General features: G+C 37.2%; 1 protein-coding gene across 3 annotated transcripts in view; it reads right to left on the bottom strand.

Annotated features, from left to right (window-relative positions):
- UBE3D (ubiquitin protein ligase E3D) overlaps positions 1–22,921 on the bottom strand; it is a 78,930-nt gene that overhangs the window by 47,913 nt on the left and 8,096 nt on the right. For 2 of the 3 annotated variants that reach the window (XM_015621346.3, XM_033512911.1), the window contains exons 5-8: positions 18,805–18,874; positions 16,316–16,385; positions 15,369–15,477; positions 10,196–10,365 (exon numbers count right to left, since the gene is read on the bottom strand). In XM_015621346.3, the coding sequence (XP_015476832.1) occupies positions 10,196–10,365; positions 15,369–15,477; positions 16,316–16,385; positions 18,805–18,874 (419 nt within the window). Of the gene's footprint in view, positions 1–10,195; positions 10,366–15,368; positions 15,478–16,315; positions 16,386–18,804; positions 18,875–20,333; positions 20,423–22,921 lie in introns of those variants that run through there. The other variant, XM_033512912.1, reaches the window with a different exon arrangement.

Raw genomic sequence — 22,921 nt, 5'->3', positions numbered from 1 at the left:
GTCCCCTGCCAGTATGTGTCCTCACATGTCTGTCAGTTTTCCTCTGCACAGGAAAATACTCTTCCATAAATATCCCCTCCACCCTTCCTAAAACTGTCCTTAGTTTTAGCACCTCCTCTCCTCAGAGCTATTTCCCAAGTTTTCCCTTTCAACTATTCTGAAGCTCTTCCCTTTCTGTGACAGCAGAGATTTAACAGTGCCTGTTTAATCCTGGCTGACGCTGATGGAGCCCTTGGCAGCTCTCAAGCAGAGCTGTCCAGAGTCCTGCTGTCCGGCTGCAGACACAAGGCACAGTAGGAGGAATCACACAAGGCCATACACCAACCTGGTGAGAGTCACTGTGGGGGCTGCACCCACACATGCATCTTGACATGGTCATATTAGTGAATGCAGATTGTTTTGGCTCTTTAATCTTATGTGCTTTCTTAAAATTTTATGGGTCAAGAAAAAGGGAAAGCTATTCTCAGCTTAGAAGCACAAGATACAGGATAAGGGAGGCATGCAGCCTGGCAGCCGAGTTCTGGACATGAGCAAGAGCAGAAGAAGAAAAAAAGGAATAGAAAGGGGATTTAGATGGAAGACTTAAATCTTTCAAACCAAGTCAATGCTGATGCAGGAATTGATGTTACAGACAGACGAAAACAAATTTTTGATAAAAGGAGGTGAAGTAGGCATGGATAAACTGTGTCACAGACACCAGTTCAATGAGAAGTCTTTGACTAGATGACCTTATTCAAACAGGAGATGCAACAGCTGAAAACAAGACAGCCATAAACCTTTTGTATATAAAGTTAATTAGAATGGACTTCCGATTTAGAAGGATACACCACAGGTAAAGAAATAAAACCACCCTTGATAATTAGCAAATGGTTCAATACCAGTCCAATCAAGACTGTGGTACAAGTGTGGCTCTCTATGCAAAGATGTTCTGAGACTGAAAGGGTTGCTGGCTTGAAACATTTCAGGTTCAGTTGAGTGTCAAGGGGCAGGTCAGCCCTTGCCTTTCATGAGGCAATGTCCTGCCCCACACCCCCCCAGGCCTGTATCCCAGTCCTGCACTGGCTGCCAATCCCTGGCACACCTGAGGCAATGCTCCACACTTGCCCCATTCTAGCCCCAGAGTGGCCAGATGACCAGAAGTCCCAGCTGGGGGAGGGGTCCAGGAAAGCCAAAGGATATCTAAGCCAGGACACGCAGCGAGCACGTCCTGACCCTGCATCTTGGACTTTCTAGCAGCTGAACACTGCAGCAACCAGGAGTGGTAGCTCTTACTTGCTCTTTTCTGGACCTTTCTGTCTGCCTTTCTTCTACTAATTCCTTCTTCTCATAGTTTTGAGTAACTTAAAATTGGATGGAATTGGAGTTTGCTAAGTTAATGCTTTGAGAAGCTGCTTTTATGTTGATGGAATGCTGGTCCAAACTTTTGTCAAAGTTCTCTGATTTTCCAAAGTTACCAGTAAAATCTTTTTATTGTCTTGACCTCTTCAGAATATCTTATCAGTAGTCTTCTTGTGCATCGAAGTCGGAGTACATAAAAAACCTAAAACCAAACTAGACATTTACAGCTAAAACACTCTCCTCCCTGCAACAACAGCTGTTGGGCTGTTGGTCTCATGGCCATACACAGTGGGAAAATAGGCGTGGTCAATCAAACATCTCACTTCCAAGTAGATCTAATAGTCCAGTCTTTGGGAAATTACTTGGCTGAAGATCTAAAATTCTGCACAATTTTATTCCCTAGGAAAACCCTTCCCAACTTTCCAGTCAAATCTCATCCACGTCTTCCTCAAACATTCATGCCCACATACAGTGAGGTGGATTAAGAACTGAATGAAGGACAGATCCCAGAGGGTCGGGATCAGTGCCACAGGGTCTTGGAGGCCTGTCACTAGTGATGTCTTCCAAGGTTCAGTAATGGGCCCAATATTGTTTAACTTATTCTTCCATGACTTGGATGGAGTGGCAGAGGTCTCCTCAGCAAGTTCACTGATGACACAAAGCTGGAGGAGTGGCTGATACCCCAGAGGGTCCTGCAGCCCTTCAGAAGGACCTCATCTGGCTGGAGAGAGGGGCAGAGAGGAACCTTCTGAAATTCAACAATGGCAAGTGTAGGGTCCTGCACCTGGGGAAGAGTAACCCCTGGCCCTATTACAGGCTGGGGACTGACTTGCTGGGAGATGGACCTGGGGGTCCTGGTGGACAACAAGCTGTCTATGAGTCAGAAATGCTCTCGTGCCCAAGAAGGCCAATGGTATCCTGGGGTGCATTAGGAAGAGTATGGCTAATGGGCCAAGGGAGGTGATCCTGCCCCTGTATTCAGCTTTGGTGAGGCCACATCTGGAGTCCAGTTCTGGGCTTTGCAGTACGAGAGAGATACAGAGCTCCTGGAGTCTAGTGGAGGACACCAAAGTTGATGAGGTGACTGGAGTGTCTCTCTTATGAAGAAAGGTAGGGGGAGCTGGGCCTGTTCAGTCTGGAGAAGAGACAACTAAGAGGGGACCTCATCAATGTCTATCAGTATCTAAAGGGAAGATGTCAGAGGTTGAAGCCAGGCCCTTCTCAGTGGTGCCGAGCAATAGGGCAAGAAGCAATGGGTAGAAACTGATGCAAAGGAAGTTCCACCTAAATATGAGGAACAACTTTTTTACTGTGCAGGTGACTGAGTATTGGAACACATTGCCCAGAGAAGTTGTGGAGTCTCCCTCACTGGAGATATTCAAGAACCATCTGGATTCAATTCTGTGCCATATGCTCTAGGATGACCCTGCTTGAGCAGGGAGGTTGCACCAGATGGCTCCACAGTGGTGCCTTCCAAATTTACCCACTCCATGATTCTGTGATAGGTATCACTTATTATGCTTATTAATTATACAAATAATTTAATTTATAGCTTAAGGCCAGTACTCAGAGGAGCCAGCATAAGAATTGCTTGTTCTGTTTTGATGCTACATCACTCAAAACAGGCAAACAGCAGCAATATCCTACTGTTGCCGCACCCACAAAAATGGAAGTAGCCTGACCAATTTTATAAATAAGCCTTTCTTCTTTGGTCTCAAGTCATACAATCCAAATTTTCTTTAGCCTTACCAATTTAAAAATATTTCAAGTAAAATTGGCACCTTAAATTGTTAAGTATTGTTATTTTATACAGCCTGTCACAGAGAAATACAGTAGAAACAAAAAAATGCTAATTAATTTAAAATAAGCCAAGATCCTAAAATCTAATAAATAAATCAAGTTTTGAGGTTTAAGTAGTCCATGTCAGCCATCTGTCCAATAAGCTTTTATAAGATTTGCTTTTTCACTCTTGGTTCATTATTTGATTCTGCCTGCTCAAATAGATCCTGTCATTTTAAAGGCATTACAGGAGTTGAGTACTTAGGAGTTCCCAAGCGAACCCAACAGTCTTTATAAGTCTATGAGAAACAAACTGCAAGCATCCAAGTGGAAATCTGCTATATTTGATGTATGATTATAAAATTACCCTCAATGGATCAGCACTATCATATTTAGGCTACCTGGCTTTAAAAAAGCAGTGTTACAAGGAAAGCAAAATGAAAAAGATACATATACATAGGAGGACTTGAGTAGATGTGACATTGATTTCCCTCCAGCAGGTAAGCCTAGCCCCTAACTGTAATCAGCAAGAACACTGCATGCTGTAGTTTAGGATCCCCACATCAGTTTAGCTGATGGGAATTCTGAACTTCATTTGCAAATCCCCACACAAATCTAGCAGGACATCATTTCCTGGGAGTTTAAAGAGTACTACACATCAGTAGTGAACTTCTAGAACTTTTCACTTGATTGTGGAGGCAGACAGCACCAGAAGGCCAAGAAGTATTTGCTCAAACAGATGACCAAAAGATGAATGAACAGACAGTAAAGGGAATAGGCAGAGCTGTATCCTCTGACATCTTTAATATAGTACAGAGCAACACAAGAAAGTGCTCACGTGCTACTCTGAAGAACACTTCTGGATGTTGGAGGGACGATACAGAACTACATGCTAAAGCGCTGTGACCCAGCATGGCATTTCTTACATTCCTATCATCCTATAAGTGTTATTAATTACCTGGCAATGCAGTTGTTTCCGACAACACATTTTGAATTAGTTTTGTGTAGTCTTGCTGCTTTTAATCTACAATTTTTTGCCACCCAACTTGACATTTCTCTTATAACCAATCCTAAGATTCCTCAAAGAGCTGAACTACAGCAAGATGAGCCAAAGACACATAAAAGCTACCAAAATTGTGCCTACTGGAATCACAGGGTTTCACAAATAAGTATGAAGAATATGGAAAAAAGGTGTAAGTCTGAAATTTATTTTTTGTTTTACCATATAACAGAATCACAAATCCTGATTCAAAAGCATATTTCTAATCAGACATCTTAAAGGAATATTTATCTATTTTTTCTTAAAAAAATTAGACCATAAGAGGTAGTTAAGCAATAGCCCTTACAGTCAATTTCATATTTTTACATTGCAAATTAGTCTGTAGATCGCATTTAACACTTTTAATGCAGAGAACTAAAGCAGTACCCTGCAAGACAAGTACTAATACAATAGCATCTTTCACAACACACAAGAAGAAAGGCAGGCTATCAGTCAGATTATCAACAAATGGCTAAGTGATTTGGGATTGCAAATCCCATTTTAAAAATCAGTCAGAATCCTTCTTCCTCTGATGTCAATGCAAAATTTCAAAAGATAAACAAAAAAAGCAACCTAAGCAAAAAACTTGAGCTGGAATGATGAAATGAGCAAAATTTTTGAGCAAAATTTTTGAGCAAAAATAGAATTTATTCAGTAGACAAAAAGTTTATTCCCAAAGTTTTCTCTGCTTCAATTAGTACTTCTAATACCATTTTAAACAGCAAAGATTAGATACCAAAAATCCAGCAGCTCTGAAGAGTGGAAAGAGATATCAGATCTGTGTTTAGGAGCAAGAACTAAATTCCTAAGTAACTACCATAAAAGGCTGCTGCATATGGCAGGTGTAGTTTCAAGAAGCAAGAAAGTCAGGGTATGTCTCCTCAAAGTTATACTTAAAAGTTTTTCCCAGAGGTGGGAAAGGACGTTACCAGTACTGAAGAGCAGTCTGCTGCCTACGCATTCATATTTCAAGAGGCTTATAGCTTCCACATGTCTATCAAACTCTGAGAAGTATTATTTTCCTTTCTGTCCCAAAACCCTGATTGGCATCAGACTGTATCTTCTAAAAATTTTTGCCTGACTCTTCAGTCATCTCTTTTAAGGCAACTCATCCCACCCATGGTGTCAGTTCTCTTAACTCAATACCATGAAATAATTCAAGAAGGGAACAGAAAAAAAACCAAACTGAAACAAACCAGATCCTTCATATTCCATTTACAATCACATCCACTCTTTTAATCATCCCAGGCAGAGAAATCAGCTTACAAAGAACACAAACCAGAGAAACACTGGTCACTCCTCAGTCAATCAGTTATTGATCTGTGTGGTTCCATGTGTTTTCTACAGGCAAGAGTCACTGAAAAACTGAGAAAATCTCAGACATCAAAGAATCAGTGATATAGGACACAGTTTGATGTTTTATGAGAAGTACTCTAAAGTCATATACAGAATGAAAGCCATTCTTGGGAGAAATAACATTCTGGAATACATCAGTAACAGCTTCATAAACATCTAACTATATATGGACTGTAATAAAAGCACTAGGACTCAAACCCTCCAGGTTTTCAGGCACAAACTCAATTTTCCATCTTATTGTTGTCCCTCTAAAGCTAATAAAATGAACAATTTCTGGAAGTAATTTTTCAACTCCCAAATTATAAGCAGCAAATTTTTACATAGGAAAAGGTTTCTGCAAAAGTTGAAAACCATTCAGAGAGATTCCAGATGCATACAAGATACAAAAAAGCTATCAACAACCTTTTGACAAAGCTTTGCCTAGCACTCTCCTCTAAAGGGAAAAGTGCAATTTTCTTCCCACTGCACCTTCACATATATTTTCTGAGATCAAGTTATGGTCAAATTGCCATGTTAACCACATTTTCAATTTTCTTCATACATTTTTACAACAGTCTCACTTCAGCAGTATTTACTATTATCACTCCCAGCAGCTAAGGCTGTTTGCATAAGGTGTTATTTGCCAAGAACCTGCTACTTGAAAGGAAGACCTCTTCTGTCTGCACAGCAGATTTGTAGGTGGAGAAAAGTAGCCTTGCTGAGAGAAAAGTGGAGGGAACCAACATAATCACATGCACATGATCCATAAAGGACAGAGCAGAAAATGCGTCAGGTATCCTTCTCTAATGGAACTCAAACACATTTATAAGATACTTTTTTCATGCAGTTTCAACTAATTTGCTGTAGAATTGTCATAAAGCTCTCTCAAGGGCTAAAAGCCTAACTGCAAACAGACTTACCCAGAACTTGTGTTATCACACATAACACACACCTAAGTGTTTCTAGCCCTGTTTCACTGCTGAAGGAGTAACATACAAATCACTACAACACTTAAAGGCTACCATTGGGAAGATCAGCGGAATACATCTCAAAGGAGAAATGACAAGAATTACTATAAATAGCATGTCTGGATATACTTAACCCTATTTTAACTTCACAGTGCCTTAAAAGTTACTGAATGTCCTCAAGAAAAGCAGCATAATATACAGAGAACACCCAGAGCACAACTGTTAAGAATTCCTTGCCAAAATAAAGGTATATGGAGAGAGTCTCCACATGACATGTTCACAGCTTGTTCCTATCCCATATGTCAGTCATTCTCCCAGAGACTGGAAGAACAGAGATGCTTCTTCCTTCCACAGACAACATGGAGCTTGGAAGGGCCATCTATAGGACACATGTTGGGAACAAAAATGGCTACAAACAAGAAAGAAAAAAATTCTGAACAAAATCAGGATATAACTTGATAAAAGACATCTGCACAAAAACAAAGAGGAAGGCTGATTATTAGACTGCAATCTACCTGGAAAGGAGCTGATTGTCAACACAGATAAACAAATTTTACATGAAATCAGCATATTGTTCATGCCACACAAAGGATGATTACCTTCACAGAAATCCTCAGCCTAACTCAGACCACAACTTTGTTAGAAAAGGCTTCAGGATCAGCCACCCCTGAACAGCAATCACTCCAAATGGGTAATTACCACTCTGCAGCCAGCAATGAACCATGGACATTTATCCTATTTGAATGTTTGTTTCCTTTGCATTGTTAACATTTAGAGCAATACTGAATGTAAGGTACAGTGATAGATATGCCACTGATTTACTGGAGTTCTGCTGCTCACTGAAGCAGTGTTGTCCACAGGACATAATTCCTACTTTAAGAGCAAAAACACTTCCATATCCGAGGAAGAGAAATAAGCATCAATAACAAAGAATTACAAAACTGAGCTCTGAATAAAGGAGGGATAAAATGAGTTTTTGAGTGAAACAATAAACAACTTCTTTAGACTTTCCCCAAAAGTCTTGAAATGATCACTTTCAAACACTACACTCCCCTCAAGAAAATTATTCACGTGCATCCCCAGTAAAGAGTGTCTGAATGTGAATTGTTAGACAATATCAGTCAGACCCTCTTTAGCAGCAGCATTTGCCAAGGGAGAATTTCACAAAGCCCAAGACCTCAACTGCTACAATGGACTGTGTATTTATCTCACAATAAGCAGATTTATGCTTGTGTACATAGACTAGGTACAGATTTTGTTTCACTTCTTCACCCATGTTTTACAAATATGTGATTATGTTATTATATTTAGATATTAAAACCAATACTTTTACTTCTAGTTAGCCTTAATCTGTTTTAACCTATGGCCCAGCTAACCAGCACAGACCCTGCAGTGTCCACAAGTAAGAAAGGTGCTTCCCCTCCCACCACACAGATCAGATTCAGATCAGTTCCCTGCCAGAACTGGACAGAACCCAAGTGTACCCAGGGACTCACAGAAACTGAAGAAGCCCTCTAATATAAAACAGGATGCCAGAGTGCACACTTATCACTTGCAGCTACTGCCGTCTGCCGGGCTCTAGGTCACATGCAGACCTCCTGTTGATTCCTTTGTCCTCTGGAGGTGTCCTTGCTTATTCCCTTCTATGGGAAGAAGGCCATGGGCTCTGAAACCTTTCCATTATTCCAAAGATAGGTGTATGTGCAGGAGGAAGCAAGGTGTTACAATTTTTATCAGAGTGTGAGCATCTGGCAATTTTGGAACTTGCACTAAGAAATCACTTTGTTCAGAATTCTTGAAATAATATTTGAGTTCTAAATGCAAATGCATCACATTAAATAAGTCATACTGGTTTTGATATTTTTGTTTAAGCTGTGTTTACACTCCTGTGTACAGGAAATACAGAAAGACTTCAGTCTGATTGCACGGATTCACGTGGTACTTGAGGCCAGCTGATAAACAAGATCCTGGAAACAGACTGATGTGCTAATGTCCCTTTTACTGATCTTTCCTAGAAATATAAAAATGGAAAAAACAATACTAAACCAACAGTTTTGTTTAAGAAGCTTAAAAACAATTCTCAATTTTTCCTCTTCCATTATTTCATTTGTCTGGGAACTGGATAGAGAAAATACCAATTACTGTCAGAGAAGAATTAAAACCTCAGTTTTAACTTGTGCTCACTGCAAAATCCTGAAGATAAACACATAGTAGTGGAGTGGAAAAAAATGTTGGAAAAAAGTGATTACTAACAAGTCTTGTCAGTGGAAATAGAAAGAACTGAATAAAATCTCGCACTAAAATACTGCTGCTGAGAACTCCATTCAAGGAAAGCATTAGTGAATGCTAGGAAAATGTCTAAGTAGATAATTTCTATCTCAATAACATGTCAGAGTAGATGAACATGTTAAGATAATTAAGTTTTCTCAGTAATAAAGAAATGAAACTTGAAATGTAAAACTGTAAGTTACACTTCTGTAAGACTTAAGAGTCGTAAGTGAAATATCTTTCATTTAAGACAAATTCTTGCAAAACATCTCCCATTCTCAGAATAAGCAGTTTAAATGACAATACTTTGGGATGTATTTTGGATCCCTAAATAACATTTAGATCATAAAGGTTTTCCAAAGCCATCTTCTGAAGCTATTACATGATATTTTTTTCTCTTATGTGACTAACATTAACAATGTAACAATGACCTTTTCTCTAAATATTAAAATTTTGCACTATCTCCATCAGTTTATTTCCCCTATTCAATATTGCATCTGATTGAAATATAAAAAGAATACACTTGGCAACATCCAGGACAAACACACTACAATGGAGTACACATGCTTGTAAGGTGTATGTTTCTCCTACAAAAATATTAAATTCATATATATGTTTGCTTGTCTATGTGAGAAAACATTTCTGTTGTACTTTTATGAGGTCTTGGGCTATAAATTATTTGTATATTGACTGAGTCTGGAGTGAATGTCTTTAACCATACTTATTTAAATCTTTCTCCTAGTTTCCAAAGTTTAAAGAAAAAAAAAAAAAAACAACAAAAAAGCACTATTTAAGTGTGGCTTACACAAAATCGATGCTTTATTTTCTATCACTGCACAGAGAAAGCAATAAATTATACTTAAATCATACTTCAGCACCTGCAAACATTGGAGCCACTGTTTAAGATAAGAGCATGTTAATCAACATGCTCTTATCTTTGCTCTCCAATAGATAAAGGCTTTAACATGTTAGGCAGTGTATGTTTTTCATAATGTCAAATTCAAAAAAAAATTGCTGAAATCAATTGTTTCCTTTATGAGGGCTCCAGTACACCCAGACCTATCAAAGAAAAGTATTTTTATGACACTGTACTTAACTACCTTCCTCACCTCTTCTCTTTTCCCTTCTCTCAGGGCCCTGCTTCTTTTTAACATAACATCATCACTGGGCTGAAAGCAAATTAAATTTAAACACTAATACCTAAATTACTGACATGTGCCCTTAGAAACAACAAAACTCTTCGGCCTACATTTTAATATTACAATGCAAAAATGTAGCAACCAGACTCTCTCTGGCAGAAACCAAATACTACTCCTCTGGCATTTTGCTGAAAAAAAACATTTTAAGAAATACGTAAATTCAAAGAGGTTTATATCTCAGATTAACAGACTGTCCAAAGAACATGAAATAAATACTAATGAAAGGCAAATGAATACTAGAATCTGAGTTCAAAAAAGTTTGTACTTACTCCTTATTTCTGCATTGAATGCATGGCTGGTAAAGGACTTTGACAGCATTCCAGGCTCCCACTGGTCCAGAGGTAGGTGTGAGGATATCTCCAAACAGTGTAAAATCACTGTGGAAGGAGGAACTTCCTAAAGACTCTACCAGCAATGTGTCAGAATTTAAAAGCCATATCTATAAATGAAAAATAATTTCATTTACTGTAGATTACATGCACTTCAATTTGTTACTTTACTCTGACCCTAAATCAGCTGATACTAAAGCCACATTCTTACAAAGTTTCTAACAAAGTATTAACAGACAATAATTGGTATTTCATTATTCAGCACAGTCTCTACAGCTAGCAGAGAAAAAAGGGTAATACAATACTGATTTATCAGTCACTCTTAAGATCATTACTCTGAAGTTGCCTCTTTTTTTGACTGTAGCACATTCTCTTTAGTAGAAATGAAAGAAATATCCCAAGTCATCTCTTTCAGTACCAAATGTATTATTTCTCCAACTTCATAATTTTTAGGCATTAGTCAAGCATAAGGTGTTGAGCAACTGAGACAGGGAACTGAAAGACTGCCCACTGAACTAAAAATTGAGGATTTTCAGAAGCAGCACGGTAGTTATGGCTCTATGGAGCTAATACATGCAAGGAAAAAGACAACAATTAACGTGGTCTAAAAGGCATGTTGGAATTTAGAAACAGCTGCAGCAGAGCCTGACTTGGAAAATAAACATCAAATTTCATAATGGGACTGGCATTCTTCAGCACTATTTGGTCACAGAAATTTGAGATACTTATTGGGGAGAGTTTTGAGAAACCTGAGCTTTTTGCATCCCATCATGGATCTTCTTTAATCTTTGTGTGATTTGGTATCAGTGTTCTGACTTGGATCTAGGGCTTTTCTGCTAAACACCATACAAATAAGTCAGGCTTTTCCTTAAATCACAGCCTGAAGTAGTAAAGTGATCCAAGTTAACAATGGAAATCAATTTTTACAAATCTGTTACCTGTATGAAATGTTTATATATGAAAAATTTGTCATAGAAAATGGGATTTATACAGTTTTGCTCACTAGAGAGCAATCTTCTGCTTCTCATGATCTAATCAGCTTCAAGTAAAACAAGTTACATGATGTTGGGTAGCAGACACATGATATCCCCTGTGGAGGGAGAACACCGTCATTAACAGGACACATAGTGTATGTTGTAATTGAATGTGACAGTCACAATTTATCAGAGCCTAAGGCTCAGAACATTACAGTGAAAGCTTCATAAAGAAGGAATGAGATATATTGATAAAGATATCTTGGGAGGGGATGGGAGGAGGAGAATCACTTTAGCATATGCACATGAATGATGACAAGCAACCACACTCGGCTTTGCAAGTGGTCATTCATCAGTTTTGCTCTGCTAACTCACTGTACACATTTATAGCCTAAACTGCAAAATATACCTCATTAGCTAGGACCATTACACAAGGCTCTTAAAGCCAAGTTCTGAAGAGGTGTTGGAAGAAAATGCTGCAGAAACACAGGCCACTGCCAACACAAACTGAACAGAGTCTCTCCCTTTAGAAATTTCTAACAATTCCATGTGGAAAGAGCTTCCCAGGATACTTTTCAGAGGAATATCCTTCAAACTAGATAAGGGAACAATGTAGCAATAGCTGTCTGCTCCTTTCAGAATCCTTCTGCAATCTGCTGCAGAGAAAGCAACCAAAGCATTTAATTTGCAACATAATCCATTTGAGAAGCACTTCTTTCTACACGAGTGCTACATGTGGCATCTTACAATCGTGTTCTAGAACTTGTATGAATATCTTTGTCTCAACAGCAACACAACAGATATGTATCAATAATTTAGCACACAATACAGAGAAAGCAAATGAATTCCTGGGGGTGGAAGGATTCCCATCCATGATGAAAATCAACTTCTGAACTACATTTACATCTTTAGGCAGGATTTTCATTCTTTTCTTCATGTATGAATTATTTTTTGATGTTGTTTTCTATCTGAGTGAACAATTGCTCACCCTGGCTCAGTGTGTTGACTAAAAATTTTATACATGTATTTCTGGATAACATAGTTTCTTATTTTGAGCTGTGCTTTCACCTATGTTACTCACAACCTGCAATCTTTCCTTTCTTTCTACCTCTTTACAGATGAGTTTGTACAACCAAATTTCTTCCATATTACCTCCAGTATGAAAAGAACCTTTACAGAAAAAAATATACATAAAGTGTAGAATTCATTCACAATGCCATTGATGACCTTTTCTGAAAAGACAGAATCAGAAAAAAAAGTACTTGAGGGATTATTGGTATTCTTTTCACTGTTTTCATTTGGTTTCAAATTATTTCGTCAAATTATTTCGTCAGGAGACTTAAAAGATGTTATTTGGAGAAAAGTTGCAACAAATCTACCTCAATTATACTTCATGGGACTTGAACCAAATAGCTGAAATACCACAATTTAAATTCTGTGATCAGTTTTCCTGTATTTCAGCCTGACTCTCCAGCATCAATTTGTGGACAATTAGGCATCAATTTGAATTTAACACAGGTTAAAAAAACCCAAAATCTTTTATTTTCCCCTGCTACTTCTCTCTTAATTATTGCAGACATTACCATTACTTTCATCATCACACTGGTCACAAATGCAAATATCTTTCTTTACAGATATTTTGTATCACACTCAGAGTGTTCAGGTAAAGACATGATTTCCACATATTTCACAAGGAATAAAGCTAAGAGAGCTGGATAGCTAAAGTCACAGTAAGGTTCTCATTATCTCACTTCTTGACCACTACAAGTCCATCCCATCTCCAGTCTTAACAAATGCAAATCGTTTCTGCTCATGTCCTTCAAGACAGGGACAATCATCAGACTGACAGGTCTCTCCCATTTTGTTACGCTTTAATTTCCTTGGGATACGTTCTAACTCCCTCTCTGCTCACTCCTGAAATACAAATTGCCTCACTTCCAAAACACATTACAGTCTAATCCCACTCCAAAAAACATCTTTCCTTCAATACTGAAAGACTGGAGATAGTGTTTAAAGAGTGCAAACCACTGCACACTTTTTGATTTTCACAGACATAATCTTCCTAGGTCTTGTGAGGTTGATCCCATCCACATGACGAATTCCCTGTATCTATCCAGAAAAATACTTATTTACCACTTTCAAAGCTACACTTTTTTATAGTACAGAAAAAAATAGGTATCTATTGAGATGCTGCTATGCTGAATAATAATGTAATATTTTGCTGGTGTTCTCTTCCTATCTGTCTGCTGTTCTTCACTTATTCTTAGCCTCTAAGTCATGCAACTACAAGGCAGAGAACCCTTCAACAGCGGAGCAAAGAGAGGAGGCAAGTGATCCACAAATGTGAAGAGGGAAGAGATACAGTTAGAACAAATAAGGATATCTGTATGTACCACTTTTTTTCCCCTGAAACCAAGAAACTTTTTTTTTTATTGACATCCCTTAAAACTAAAACAAAACAAAACACAAGTAGTATATAGGTTGAACAACAGAACATGTGTAACTTAACATTAATTGGGAAAGTGAGACATACAGAGGAAATGAGGAAAATAAGTATACATATTATTTGTAGTTTAGAGAAAATGAGGAAAATAAGTATACATATTATTTGTGGTTTAAAATCATTAAAAAGACTTGTGAGAAACCTTAATCTAAATTATCACCTACACAGTCTAAGCTGTGTGTATTCACATAGGTAAGCACAACAACTGTGAACTAGAATCTTTGGCTCATTATCAAAACAAACAAATGAGACAGCTGATTCATGATGCATCAGTGAAGAGACTACTTGTGTAACTTGGCTGTGTGCGCACAGCTTCAAGCACCCACATTTTACTGTTTACCTGTTGACAATCATTAATATAAACTGAGCTTACATTATACTTGTGTCCACAGGGCCTCTGAGTCCTAAGACTTAACCCATGACTCCAGAACAGCTGTTGATGTGTATACAGCAGCCAGAACCTCACCCTGGACTGGAGTAAGGACTTTCTGATGTCAAATACAAAAAACATCTGCAAAAAACTAACAACTAACCAATATAAAAGAAGAGATAAATGCCAATCAGAAACCAGTCCCTAACTAATTCAGCCTGCTCCTCTAATCAATACACTAGCAAAAGTGCAGCTCAGAGCTAAGAGTAATGGCAATCTACTAAATGAAGTGATTTTTCTGGGAAAAGTCACAATGATTTTTAATGACTCCTCAATTAGACAATATACAATTATGGGTCTGCTCATGGAACCTTCATTTAATCATCACAGAAGAGATATTTCTCAGTGGTTGTACAAATGTTGTCTTGGCACTAAAATTAATTTAAAAACATCAGATATACACTTTCCTCAGCATCTGGATGTTCCAAAATCATAGAACTTGGACATTGCATATATAAAACAGTTTATGTAATTACATTGCCTCAAGAAAGTGCATTTATAAGTTTATCCAGGGCAGGAATCTCTAATCATGTATTTATTTATGTCTATGAATTATTTCTATAAACTTAGAAAATTCAAATTCTATACCTATATTTAGTTCAGAAATAAAAGGGAAACATCCCTGATTATACTAAGTGTACAGTATTTAGGTAACTCCTATCAATCGTAAAAGTTTGAAGAATCTAGCTGTCACCATCTAAATATCAAGCTTAACCAAGTTTAACAGCATTAGAACATTAAGTTTAATAGGCAATTCTATTTCTGTTTGCACTTCACTTTGCAATGCAATGTACTGACTTCATTAATAGTCCCTGCTAACTTGAGATAATGCTTGTGGAAGATGCTATACAATTTCATTCACTTGTGGTGATTAAAGAAAAGAAGTGCTGGAGCAAGAAGGTGAAATATATATTAAAAATTAAAACTTAAGCTTTCCATATTTTCTGGATACTAAATAGTGTTATTTCTGTGCTACTTATGGTAGCACTTTCATTACTGTATCAATAAAATTTCTACGTGCACATCTAATTAGATTAAAAACTCAGGGATACTCTTACTTGAACAAATGTACCTCAGAACCACTTCAAACATTTGAATTTGTTAATTTTTTTAAACCTACAACAATTAACAGCATGAATAATACATTTTAGGAACTGATACAGATGGGTTAAACTTCTTCAGCAAGACACAGAGTTAAAAACTTACCAGAATATAGGTTTTTCCATTATCTCCTTTTATGGTGAATCTAAATGTGCTTTTAGCAGATGATAATTCCAGAAGACACTGAGCAACCACGCTCTGTACAAACTGAGACCTGTTTAAGAATTAATCACATATCATATGCTTTTATAACAACTACACAATCATTCATATTGATGCACTACAGGTAAATGAGTAAGTCATACTTCAATTCCACTACATCCTGAAACCACATTTTACAGAAAGATGGGGCTTCTTTATCTTCCTCTCACTCAAAACCAGAGAACTTTTTATTTCCTGCAACAGGAATTTTTCAATAGATCAGGATTCTAAATTGCTTCACATCCTTAATTTTGGCTGACACCAACTGTCAAATGCTGAATAGAAGTTTTTCTCCGTTATATTTTACATATATGAACACAGAGTTCAGAATTATGCATATATTTCAAATACAATTCTCAAAAAGAAAGAACTGTGATTAAACCATTGTACATGATACCAGCTAGCTAGATTGAGTTCTGTTTCATTTTAGTCTTAAATTCAAACTTAATTACTTGAAAATTCAAAAGTCTCACTTCCAAGTAAACATTTCATGCTTTACGTAATTTAACTTTACACGACATAAACTTCTGTTTCCATAATTAGTCACCAGACATTGTGCCAACTTAAATAGTTCAAAATAAAAAAGTATTTTAGTTTGGCTTATCACCTGAATAGTGAGACACTGTGACAAATTATACAAAATCTCCTGCATCACACACAAAGATGAGCAAACAAAACTGTACATGAGTGAATTCAGGCTACTTTGCCTTTACAGTGCTTAATTCCATGATGATTACATAAAATTGAACTCTGTTATTATATATAATTATTCAAGAAACTACAACATTAGAGCATTTCTAGCATCTTTTCTAAAACATACACTTGAGCAAATTATCTGATTATTTTGTTACCTTGGCATTGGACTGAAACTTCCCTCAGCTGGTTGAATAATCACCTCAGTGACATAATATTTAATGGTATCTAAAATGACAAAAAACATATTTCAACTATAATAGAATAATCAACTTATTAGACTGTGAGTCACCATATCACTATTCTAATTAAACATTTGTTCAGTAGTCAGTTAAGAGGTACAGCAGATAATCATATTTTGCTTGGTTTTGTAGGAATAGAAGCAGCCATAACAAAAAACTCACACTGCCTGAAGAAAACTGGTCCCAGCTAATTACAAGATCAGCAATTTCTCATTCATATTGATCTTTGTTTAATGCTGGGAACAATCATCTTGAAACCAAGCAAGCAAGAGCTCAAGCCAAACCTGAAAGATGAATTGAAAGAACTTTCCTAAAGCACTGAGATCAGCATAGCTTACATAAGTATTTTAGTACCCTCTGCTGCTTAGTAATGCTGCAGTGAATCACTAGAGACAGTTTTAATAACAGCTCACACGGGGGAATAATTTTCTTCTTTGCTCAAAGAGAAGAACAGAACTTCTTTACAAAAATCACACTCACTCAACATTAATACTGCATACATTCTGAATTTCAATGTAACTGTTCACCAAAAGCCCCACTAAGACAGCTTTTAACACTAAATAAAAGTGTTTGAGGACATCATTTAATCCCCATCAATGAAGTCAAATCAAAGATGATAATATTGAAGATCTGGGTCTGTGCTGAAAACACAGCCTAACTAGAGGGCCAGCAAAACAGGTTAAGAGTAATAAATTCATTCTAATAAGCCTCAGTATGTGAGCAACTGGAAGATTCATTTGGTCCACAAGTTTTAAGGATGGAAGAGTTTTATCTGATCTCTGTCCACACATACCATTAAAACTGGACGAAAGCAAACATTTCAGGAAGACACTTGATCTGTTTTAAACCCTCCAAAGGTTTGGTAATCCCACCCCTTCCCCAGGTAAATACTACACTTTCTAAATCATCTTCACTGTTAGGAAATTGTATTTTACTTCTAAATTTTATTAAGTCTGCTCCATGCTAGGTGAATTCTTGGAGACAGGAAGAAAAGACAGTTCAGTCTCTCTACCTCCTCAGCCATTACCCTGAGTAAAGAATTGGTGCTTACTGCTACAAGGGTATTTGGAATTCAGGAGATGTCTGCTTGCAGAGAGATAGAAGCTGTGACTTCCCAAGAAAAAATCATACGAGTATATGTGGATAGAGCTGGGGGAAGGAATAGCCCATGGGGGAATCTCAAAGCTGAATCTGGTCTCTACAGCTACACTGCTCTAATCCTGCCTTATCTTCAAGACACTGATACCTGCTCATGAGGAAGCACCAAAGCATGACAGTCAAGTTTGCCCTCTAGCTTCTTTTCACAGAAATGGTTCTGCCTAGACTTACACTATACATCTCTTTTGTTCTCTGAATTCTATAGAAATTTCCTGCACTACTGAAGGAACATGACCAAAACAATGGATAGCCTATTTAACTTCAGCCATTTGCAGAGTCCATACCAAATCCCTGCACATCTGTAGTGTTTGCCTTTCCCCATTCCCACTGATTTATTAGTCATGACCTTGTTATTCATACTCTTTTCTCAGCACTCCTTTCCTGAAGTCACTTCTTGCTTTGTGGGCTTTCAAACATTGTACCTTAAATTCGGGTTCGTTAAAGCCTGTATTGCTCAGATCCCTTTACAGACAATCAGAACATTTTGTAACAGAAGACCTTTTGTCTTGTCTCTCCTTATGACATTTCTTAAGCAGGCTTTGCATTTTCTGAGAAGTTTTTATATTCACCACATCTCTGAAATGAGGCAGGCTCCCACTGACTGATGCAGTGGAAGAGACAGAGAAAGAAAGAATGAACCCTGCTAATAACAGTCTTACCATTGCTTCTCTTCCATTAATAGCTGAATTTTAAAACAACCAGACACTCATCTTTCCACCACTTCAGGTAAACGCTGCTGATCTAATATAACTACAGTTTTTAAACTGATAATCTTATCAGCTCATCATTGGATGAGGATGAGACATAACCTGTTTCTTTAAAAGGCTTCCTTCCCACAAAACCAGGCTGACTGTTGGCAGTCTCCAGCTTGTAGCTGTGTTGATCAAGTTCTGAATCTATCTTTCACTTATTCTGTAGAACTGACAGGAAAACAAGCAATCTGTAATTTCTCAAATCTCCATTTTTACTGCGATTCCTTGTAAACTGGAATCATGCATTGAGTCTTCCAAGGGTTTGGAATTAGCCAAATATACCACAGAAACAAGGATAATGAAAATTCCTGCTGAAAGTCACTTTCAAGGTCTAACACTGGAAGCAACAACCTCATCTGTTTCAGAAGGGAATGAGACAAACACACAGGAGTTATTACTGGACCTTATTGAAAAACCACTTCCCTTCAGTGTTTTTAACTTCCAGTGTTCAATGGCTGACGCAGTCAAATCTAGTTTTGTTTGCACATCTCATACCTGATGAAACTGGTTCTCCCAGCATTGTCTTGCAGCGCTTACAAATTACTCTGGTATTTTCTTTTGACTTCTGTAGGACAAAAAATATCATTTAAATGTCACTCAGATATTCTGAAAAAAGAATGCATAGCTGTAACATAATTTACAGAGCTGATAGGAAACTTTTCACTTGTTTCTATCCTCTTTATGTTTATATGCATACATATTTGCCTTCACTATTTCAGCTTTCTACACTTGGACTTGCTTGGAAGTCTTATACTAATTTTAAAATCTGGCAATATATCCACATAGTACAATCTGTAATGGCTAACAGGAGAATCCTGTAATATTGAGTGACTGGATGATAAAATTATAAGCTAAATTCGATTGTGCTAAGGGTAAAATAATGCACCTGAAATGAAGTACTCCATAATATATACAAAAAATAGTATGCTGCAATGTGACTACCATTACTCAGTAACAAGTTCTAGCCACTGTGGACAGTTTTATAGGAGTTGAATACCAGTTCAACGTTCAGCAGAGAGCAGAAAATGTCTGCAGATTATTTTGAGTTACTAGGGAACAGCTGAAGTACACAACACAGCACAATATTCCAGAAAGGTGCAGTGGATTCTGTTCTTGAACAACCCTTCTCCCTCTATTCAAACAAATACAGAAAAGGTATTTACAAAGAATAAGAATAACTGTCAGAAGTGCAAAACAGTTTCCATATGTGGCATGAAAATACACCTAACAGGAGAACATATGGAAGACAGAAAACTGAGGGATATTGAGATAGCTAAAATCACAAATGTTTAGGAAAAGCTGAACAGAAAAAAACAAACATATGCCCTCATAGTTCATGCTATGAAATTCCAACCCTGTTTGTATAAATAAAAAAAAAGGAAGGCATTTGTCACACTATGCATAATATAGTTCAGTACTCACTGTAGGAAAGCATTTTACATATTAAAAGTATACACAAGTTCAAAAAGTCTACATAAATTCAGGGGAAGCAATGTCATCAAGGGCTTATTAAAAGTAGCCTTTTTAAAAATTAAATATTAAAAATATTGCCCTTTTAATTAAAAATTAGAAATCCACAAAAAATGTGGATAACAATATCTAATTCACAGTCTCTACATTCTCCAAAACATCACTGAATATTTGTCTTAGCTTTGTGCATCTATTACTGTCCTTTGAAAAGGTCTCATTTCTATATGAAATCTACCCAATAAGACTCCTACTAATTACAGTGTTAATATTTAAATTAAATACACCAAACAAGTAAGCACAATGCCTACTTTAAGCCAAAGTCTAAATTTCAGAACTGGTTCTGAAAATCCTGGTCTTATTAACCTGGGTGTAGCACATTAGAGCTGTGGTCTGAAAACAGTGCATACATATATTACCTTGATGACAGTCAAAACCAGGGAATCAAACTAAAAGCCTGAGAGCTGACTATGTTTGAAGTACAGTCTTCTTGTTATGGACATCAGGAAAATCATCTGGTTGGTATATATGCAGTTATCCCCTCTCCCAATTCCTACCTTGCTACTCCTCTCAAACATATGCAGTGAAATTACTTGCTCAGTGTGAAAAGCAAGGATAAACAGACAAGACTTTTTGTGTAAGCCAGTGTTTGAGACTGGTACAAATACTGCACAGTACAAGTACAGAATACACAGTACTTCCCTGAAAGCTACAACTTCAGTATTTCTTTCCTGACTACTGTTACAGGTGCTGACTGAGAATTGTGCCTAAAAAACATCACTAACTCGTTGTATCATGCTTCAATAGAAAACGGGATAGTTTTAGCTCAACTAATTAAATCAATTTATCCATTTGACAACTTGCAGCTGCTGGCAATCTGAAGATACAGGTGGATCACAAGCCTAATAGTTTTTGTCTCTATTCCTAAGGATCCCTGATATGGTGTCAGGAAAAATATTTTCCCCAAGAGATACTATTAAGATGCTGCAAGCCCATGTGACATTTAAGAACTATGTTACATTGAAAGACTAATAGATGTGAAAAATATGTTTGCAATGGACGGATGCTGTCTTGGTCCCACTGGAATCTGGAAAAGATTGTTTAAGCATCTCTGGTACATTCCAGCTACTATTTTGGTCATAGGCAAACACTTTCCAAAAAACTGCAATGCAATTAAGAAGGAACTTTCATACTGGTGCAGACTGCAACAATATTCTCTAAAATGAGAACATTTATGCCAATAGCAATCTGTCTTTCCTGTAACTTTCTATTACTCATATTATGGAAGAATTTTCTGCTTCGGTATGAGGGTTTTTTTTTTTCCTTATTAGTCTAGCTTCTGCTGGATCTAACAGTTGTGCTCATTTGCTTGGCAACTGAGTGATGCTGGAAATAAGCAAACACAGAAATGAGAATTCATTGCAAGTGTGAAAGATGAAAAAAAAAGAGCTTGGACACAAACAAGGAACAAATTCTCAACTTCAATGCAAGTATAAGGAAGCAAACATGAAAACTCATTACACTAAACTAGTGTTGTATGCTTCTAACATAAAACAGCCTCCTCCCTCATTCAAAAATTCTGCTGTTATCCTGGTTCGACCCACATCTCAATAAAATCTTTGTTCCACGTCCTCATTACGTTTCTGCCGCCAAATAAATCCTTTTCTCACAAACATTCTCTTTGATGAAGAAGTGTGCAATACGAACCCCATGTGCCCTGCCTCTTCCCATATTTATTCCTGATGTTCTAAGATCTCTTTTATGACTACTGAAATGCGAGAATTCAGGCAACCTCTGGCAGAAAGCATTGTTTTCTTGCAAATTTTGTATCATCTACTCCACCTCCTTCTTAAGGAAACTTAGAAGAAGTAACTCCATTGTCACAGAGTTAAGCCAAATTAATCTGCTTCTGCCATGCTGGTACCCTTACAGTGCATCAGTACTTATTTTCCTCTCTGCATATTCTGTTTTTCAAAGAACAATGGAACAAGAAACCCAAGGGACCACATCTGCAAGCCTTACAGATAGGGAACAGGAAAGAACTGCTCCCCATGCAGAGGGATCACTTGTAGCATCACACCAGCAGCCAGTGAACTGCAAGAATCCTGGTGACTCTTACTGGGGATAATACATATCACTATAAGCAGCAGGAAGAAATCAGGGTGTCTGGTTCTCAAGAGATTAAATGTTTCATGCTGGAAATCTCTACAGAATAAGTCATCGATTGTTACAGACACAAATCGCCAATACAGCAATGCAGACATTTTAATACTTGGTATTTGGAGAAAATACAGCATGTCCAGTCTTCATCAGCAAATGCAGACAAGCAGTAGATTAACAGAAAAGGCTTTATGGAAATGTAGGCTTTGGTAAACTCAGTTCCTGGATGTTCTTCTGGCAGAAGAAAAGATCATTGCTTGAATTTTTATACAAGTGCTAGATGTCCAAAAGTTAAGCACTGAACTGTCTTTCTTCATGTCTTTTATCCCACCACTGAAACATACACACCCCTAAAAATGTATTTTCTGGGCAACAACAAATTTTGATGTTTCTAAGCCAAATAACAGCCTTCTTCCTACAGACTTGGTTGATGAAACTATCTTGTCCTGGAACACCTCAGAAACATCAACATGAAAAGCTACAATATGGAATGGCAGGTTCCTTTCACTAGACAGAGCAGTCAAACAAACTCAATTTCCTTACTATGCTTTAAGAACCTAAGATAGCCACATTTAAATGCAAAGCACACATTCTGATATTTCCAAGTCTTTCTTAAACTAAAAAAAAAAATAAAAAGTCAAAACTTCTCTTTAATCATAGTTATGATTAAGTCTCAAGTCACAGTGTGAGAAAAAAATAATTGTTACATCAATTTCCACCTTTCTTTGCTCCACTACCCTTTAACAAACACCTAACCCATCAGTTATTATCATACTAAATTGTGATGTCCTTCACTCATGATAATTTTGGGGGAAAATATCTGGGTTTAGAACTACATAATTAAGTAGCTTCTATTTATAGTACTAAGTTCTACCTGCATACTGAGGCCAATATCAAGACTGTGGTGTGAGCTTTAGAAAATGTGAAACATAGCCTGGAATATTTTCTGGCTCCTGTACAGCTGACTGTGAAGAACTCCCTATGA

This window comes from Parus major, chromosome 3, assembly GCF_001522545.3.
Source record: "Parus major isolate Abel chromosome 3, Parus_major1.1, whole genome shotgun sequence".
Classification (NCBI taxonomy): domain Eukaryota; kingdom Metazoa; phylum Chordata; class Aves; order Passeriformes; family Paridae; genus Parus; species Parus major.
This window is presented reverse-complemented; position numbering and strand designations above follow the sequence as displayed.